The sequence below is a fragment of the Entelurus aequoreus genome, linkage group LG05 (assembly GCF_033978785.1).
Source record: "Entelurus aequoreus isolate RoL-2023_Sb linkage group LG05, RoL_Eaeq_v1.1, whole genome shotgun sequence".
Lineage (NCBI taxonomy): Eukaryota > Metazoa > Chordata > Actinopteri > Syngnathiformes > Syngnathidae > Entelurus > Entelurus aequoreus.
In genome coordinates, this window is record NC_084735.1 from 35,515,463 (window position 1) to 35,522,528 (window position 7,066).

The 7,066-nt window shown below is 38.8% G+C and overlaps 1 protein-coding gene across 2 annotated transcripts in view; it reads left to right on the plus strand.

The window, feature by feature from the left end:
- LOC133650572 (ras-related protein Rab-6A) overlaps positions 1-5,848 on the plus strand; it is a 23,326-nt gene extending 17,478 nt beyond the window's left edge. For both annotated transcript variants that reach the window (XM_062047965.1, XM_062047966.1), the window contains exons 7-8: positions 1,521-1,587; positions 4,576-5,848. In XM_062047965.1, the coding sequence (XP_061903949.1) occupies positions 1,521-1,587; positions 4,576-4,640 (132 nt within the window). In that variant the 3' untranslated portion in view covers positions 4,641-5,848. The remainder of the gene's footprint in view (positions 1-1,520; positions 1,588-4,575) is intronic.
- The last annotated feature ends 1,218 nt before the right edge of the window (positions 5,849-7,066 follow it).

Below are 7,066 nucleotides of genomic sequence, written 5' to 3' on the forward strand. Positions count from 1 at the left end.
TGAACTTTGGCCTTATGTGGCCATAAATGATAAGTGGCCATTTTTACTGACCATCTTTTGATGATAAAAATGTGATCTGACTGGTTTGAAAAATAGTGTGCCTTCTTATAGGAGTGCGCCAATACAACTTTTTCACTTCCGATACGATACCGATATTAGAGCCTTGAGCATTGGCCGATACCAACATTAATCCCGCACTATATCAGCATAAATTATTGCACATACTTTAGTTTTTTTTGTAGTGTGGAATGTAAGGAAAGGCTTGATCAAGTGAAACTACTCAAACAGAGAACAATAATAGGTATAAAAAACACTAACCTATTTACTGGAATGGAGTTTGCTGTCTTTAATTAAATTGAAGTGGAGTGGTAATTTGTTTTTGGCAACACCCCGTGGTCACAATATTTCGTCAAATTAAGCGCATGACTCACGACACAGTTGAATGATGCGGACACGTTTGTTACTGGATACTTTCTTATAAGCTCCTGTCTTAGACACTTTATGTGTACGTAATATGCAACTGTAACTATTTGATACTTCTGTTTTAGGTGTTTACACTGCAATGTTGTTCAACCAAGGACATTTATTACATGTCTACCTTGTGTGCTATTGTGTAGCTGCTAGCTCCAAGTAGCCTATAGCCTACTACGTTTACCTTTTGTAAATAACTTTAGTTTTAACAAGAAAAGACCAATCTTGTGTGCTTATTGGAGGACATTTAGATGTTAACTGGCTCTCCAGCTTTGCATGAGTAAACATGCTGCAGGACTGCTTATATCGAAGATTTTAGATGCAAGCCGATATCATCCGATACTTGTTTTGTTTTTTTGCTGATATGAGCTTGATTTTAAAATCAGATTAGGACACTCTTACCTACTTATATAAGACTGTAATTCATCTGCAAGTGTGAAATCTACAAATTAGATTTTTTTTAGGACCTGAAGTGGAAAAAAAGATGATTTCAAAGATGCACACCTACTAAATCATTATCAAAAGATGGGTCAGTTTACAATCTACTAAGGAGTATAAGGGCTACAATGTAATTAGAATACAAATACCATGAGAATAAAGTATTTTTAAAACTAAGGTTGAACTATTGCGAGAGAAAAGTACACATTTTACAAGAATAATGTTGCAACATTACTGATACAATATTGTTGCTTTTATTTTTATTTGTTTTCCTATAACATTCCTGTTTTTTCCAGTGTAACCCTAATACTCCTTAGTAACGATCCACTTCACAGTATTGTGGTGCTCAGTGATGCATGTTGACCATCATCAGACATGCAGCACTTTTTTTTAATTCATATGTCAATAAAGCTCTATCAGAGCAAAGCACTATGAGGGTAAACAAGGGTAAACAAATTTAATTATTCCTCTGTGAGAGCACCAAGTGGACCGCATGCTCCATCATGTAATTAGAATACATACAAGTCACTGTATTATTTTTATTTGGTGTTTTGCAATGACATTTAATTATCTAAAATGATCTGTTATTTTCCCCCACTCCTCCAACGCAGCTCTTCCGCCGTGTGGCAGCCGCCCTCCCTGGCATGGACACTACCCAGGACAAAAATAGAGAGGACAGTATCCTTTCGTGCGCATGTTTGCTGTCTGCCTTGTCACAGGCCGTTATGTCGCTCCCTTGTCGTGTCATATGTCAGGAGGAAAACCCCTCTTAGCTCTGTGACAGCTCCCTGTAGAGCCTGTCATTGCAGGTTTGTGGTTTTGTGGTTCCAGGCAAGGCACTATTTGTGCACAACCACTACTACAATACACTTACTGTGTGTACACAAATGCAATCTCATAGAAAAGCTGCTATTACACAATTTACTTTTACCGATAATATAGTACTTAAGTTCAGCTCTTATTTGGCTAAAAACATGCACGCTTGCTTGTAAATGTATATCAACTGCACATTAATTGTGCTTTTCTCCAGTTTCATATCTGAATGCATAAGGATATCTAAAAAGTGTCCAGGTGAAAGTGTTAGAAACATCTCTCAGTATGATGCAACCACTAATGTAAACAAAAGTGATCATTACTAGTTAGCGATCTTGTTTTAAACACAATTTGTAAATGTTTTCATCAAGAAGATAAGCAAAACTACATAAGTGATATGCATGAAACTTTGTGGAGTGATGTGCCAGATGCATGTGAAAAAAACACAGGTCGCACTTTATTGTCACTTATTGCGGATTTAATCTAAATACAGTACAACCCTTTCTGTCATGTCTGTCCTGCCTTTGGTACCAAACCTGTATTTTATTAGAATTATTAGAACTTTGAGATGTACAGTGGAACCTCCATTTACAAACTTAGTTGGTTCTTGAACAGGGTTCGTAAACAGAAAAGATTGTATGTTGAAGCGAATGTCTCCATACGAAAACAATGTAAATATTAATAATGGGTTCCAGTCGCGACAAAAGTCCATATTTTAGTAAACGTTTTCAAACTTTGAACACAATATAAAGCAGTGTGCAGTACTGTACATCAAACAAACATAACAAGGGGGTGCTAGATCAATTTTATATTTAATTTAAAAAAGCCAAAACAAAAATTCGCTGAACTGTCCTCATTTTCAGCCGCCCTGCCAACACTCACTAGCACTGCAGTGAACTTAGTTTGAAATGAAAAATCTCCTTAATTGTGACAGCCAGGTCGCTACAATGATTACGAATATAACATTTAATCCACTTTACCTTGTTGGGTAATTGTTGTGTTCAGCGGAAGAAAAGTGAAGGAGGCATTGTCGATTCCTCCTGAATGTTTCATACCACATTTAATTGTTGTGTTCAGCGGAAGAAAAGTGAAGGAGGCAGCATCGATTCTTCCTGAATGTTTCATAGCACACATTGCTTGTCCATTGCTTTTTTTAGACTACTCATATTAAGTGAACAAAACTAGAAAATCGCTGTGAAAAGACTATACACCTAAAAAGCAAACCAAGTAGCACAGTAGCTAAAGACAGCACTGTGCTCTGCTGACTGCTCTGCTGACGGAGATCAATCATCCCGCTTACAATAGATGTGCTGCGAGGCACACAATGGGTGGATGAAACGTTCTTACACTAAGACAAGGTTTGTCCATCAAAGCATATCTTTATTCGGTCTGTAGCTGCGTTTCCATTACCCCTAGAAATGCACAAAGCTTAAATATCGCAGAAAAAAACTGGTAGTGTAAACACCTATATTTCGAAAAACCTCTCAAATATCACTAAAACATTTTTACACTAATGAGGTGGTTTCCTTATTGAAGTATGTCGCAAAAGCATGGTGGAAACACTTTTTCGCATATACATGGCACCTAAACACCAAACTGGCAGGGTGCCGATGCAACTAGGGGAGACAACTAGGGGACACAGGTCGTCTTGGTGTCGCTTCCGATTGGTCGGCTGGGGGGAGAGAGGCGAGAGGGCCGTCTTGCAGGTCCTTTCCCGGCAATAGAGGCCGACCCACATACCCTAACAATGTCAAAGGGGCTCTTGCATTCACAATTTGGCTGTGAATTCCTCGTTCTCAATTTTCTCCCCAAAATCCCTTATTTGTGGCCGCTGCCATACGTAAGGATGTTGCCTTGGAGCGATCACCCGCTGCCTTCATCTTCTATTGAAAATCACGGCAAGTGGCCGCAATTCACCTTTTTCGGTCATTCTTTTTCTTTTCTTTTTGTGTGTGTATGTGTACGATTGTTAATATGTATAATCTGTACTGTTAAACTGATCACACAAAATGGTTGATGGTTGATTATATGACCGAAATAAACTTATTTCATTCAATTGAAATTACAGCTCCAAAACCATGGAATAGCAAATAGTCCGTCTTACTCAAAGTGGAGTCTCGCAGGACAAGGTTTTACGAGAATTGTGGCTCATGATGGAAAACACCCTTTAATGAAAACACCTACAAGTCGCAAATGTGCTTTGTCGAAATTTTTGAAATACTGCTTTTATTTTGCGAAAAACTGCAATGGAAACGCAGCATGTGGTTTGCAAATCAAAAAGTTTCTACAATGAGGGGTTCGTAAATCCAGAGTCCGCTGTAATAAGTGCTGATATACAGTGCATCAAGAACATATTCACTGCACCTCACTTTTTCAACATATTGTTTTATTATAGACTTCAAAATGCTACACGCTACAATGACAGCATGAAGAAAATTATTCATATAGTTGCAATTTACTGTGTTAATGTGCATACGTGTTCACAGCCTTTGTGTCGTACTTTGTTGATGCACCTTAATTAAGTTAAGCTGTAGAAACATTGTAAGGATGACCATTGAAAGCTTGATAGCAAATGCTATGAATACTTCTGTATATGCGATTTCTTCTTCTTTTTTTTATGCATTTGTAAAAATATTTTTTTAAACTTGTTTGACATTGTAATTGTGTGTAGAATTTTTGAGAGAAAAATAAGTGTAATTGGTTTTGGAATAAGGATGTAACAACAAAATGTGGGAAAAGTAAGGCACTACGAATACTTTCTTACATGCACTGCAAAGTTGCGGCCATTTTTATGTGTTTTTACAAAGCATGGCTTCCTTCTGTGTAATATTCCCTAACTCTTGCACCCTTCAGTGATCGACATCAAGCTGGAGAAGCCACAGGAGCAGCCTGCCAGTGAAGGGGGCTGTGCCTGCTAATTACTGCCCTCCACTGGGAAATGTCCTCCTGGGTGTGTCTTGTCTGTATCTGTACCCTTTAATACATCCGCCTCACTACCTTAGCCTGAAGGAGAATATTACATTGGCTCGCCCCTGTCATTGTTCTAAACCTTCACTCTTATCGGATCGCCGTCAAAAGTTTTGGATCAATATTTGCACTGCTGCACACAGACATGGAAACGGTATTCATGTGCTTGTCGGTTCATTCAGATGGAGACAGTGAATATGGTGCAGTAGTTTGTGTGGAAAGATTACTTTTTGAACCAAACGGCAAGACAATACACATGTTATAAAAGGTAGCATGTTAAATACAAAGCATTGTATTCACAAATCAGTCAAGTGCAATGTGGAGCTGTTTGCAATGTGGATTATTTCACAATTTATGTTATCTACTCTTGTGTAATGTGGAAATGGTTGCAAAGTTGCACTGAACGCTAACAGACAAGATTTTGATGTGGACACAGACTGAAAACAACAAACAGGCGTGACATGTCATGTCAACTTTTACCAGCATAGTTGCCCTGACATTTCCCAGCATGTCATAAAAACCACCGCATGGACACAACTATGACACCCACTAAGGCCGACGCTACGCCTTCCCTCTGATGTGTCCGTCCTCACTGAAACAGATGTTTTTGGTCTTAGCTTCTATTTTCTACCCTTTTTTCAGATTGTTTTTTATATATTCAGAATACAATATAGCTATTTGATGATAGTGTTTGATAAATATTTTTCATATAAAAAGAGTCAATATTATAAACGCTAGATATGCCTTTGGAAGGTACTAATGAGGGCTTCTTTTGATTTTGGTTTATCAAGTTAGGTTGGTTAAAGACATCTCATTTTCTTTCTTTGGTGTTGATTTTTTGTTAGTGATCAATTCACAAGTGTATTTAATCCACAATGACTTGTTCTATTTATTTCTATTACTTTTCTATGGATTTTAATATTTTCCATGTTGATACGAATCTAAGATTGCTAATAAGATAAGTATTTTCAAGTATATCAACGTTGGACTGTCAAGAGCGTTCTTGTCTATCACTGCAAAATGGTTTGGTCCTGCAATTTTACTTTGTCTCAACATTCAGAAAAGTTAGATTTTCATGGCATGACATTTATATGGTTTCTGTTTGAAATTGATTAAATGGAAAAAATAAAATGCACTTGTTACTGCTGTCACTCAGCAATTCTTTTTTTTCAGATTATTCTTTGAAACGGCTATCCATCCAACCATCCATTTTCTTCCGCTTATCCGAGGTCTGGTCGCGGGGGCAGCAGCCTAAGCAGAGAAGCCCAGACTTCCTTCTCCCCAGCCACTTCTCCACATGGAGAGGAGCCAGATGAGGTGGTTCGGGCATCTGGTCATGATGCCACCCGAACGCCTCCCTACGGAGGTGTTTAGGGCACGTCCGACTGGCAAGAGGCCACGGGGAAGACCCAGGACATGTTGGGAAGACTATGTCTCCCAGCTGGCCTGGGAACGCCTCGGGAGGAGCTGGACAAAGTGGCTGGAGAGAGGGAAATCTGCGCTAAAAAAGAGAAAGAAACTGGGCTCCGATCGATTGATTGAAACTTTTATTAGTAGATTGCACAGTAAAGTACATATTCCTTACAATTGACCACTAAATGGTAACACCCAAATAAGTTTTTCAACTTGTTTAAGTCGGGGTCCACTTAAATTGATTCATGATACAGATATATACTATCATCATAATACAGTCATCACACAAGATAATCATCAGAGTATATACATTGAATTATTTACAATCCGGGGCGTGGGATATGGAGGGGGGTGGGGGGGGGGGGTTAGGTTGGTATCAACACTTCAGTCATCAACGATTGCATCATCAGAGAAATGGACATTGGAACAGTGTAGGACCGACTTGGTAGGATATGTACAGCAAGTAGTGGACATAGAGATATCAGAAAGTATAAGAAAAAGTGTCTACATTTGATTATTTACAATCCGAAGAGGTATGATGTGGAAGGGAGGGTGTTAGTTTAGGGTTGAAGTTGCCTGGAGGTGTTCTTTTAGTGCGGTTTTGAAGGAGGATAGAGATGCCCTTTCTTTTACACCTGTTGGGAGTGCATTCCATATTGATGTGGCATAGAAAGAGAATGAGTTAAGACCTTTGTTAGATCAGAATCTGGGTTTAACTTGGTTAGTGGAGCTACCTCTGGAGTTGTGGTTATGGCGGTCATTTACGTTAAGGAAGTAGTTTGACATGTACTTCGGTATCAGGGAGGTGTAGCAGATTTTATAGACTAGGCTCAGTGCAAGTTGTTTTACTCTGTCCTCCACCCTGAGCCAGCCCACTTTGGAGAAGTTGGTAGGAGTGATTGATTGATTGATTTGATTGAGACTTTTATTAGTAGGTTGCACAGTGAAGTACATATTCCGTACA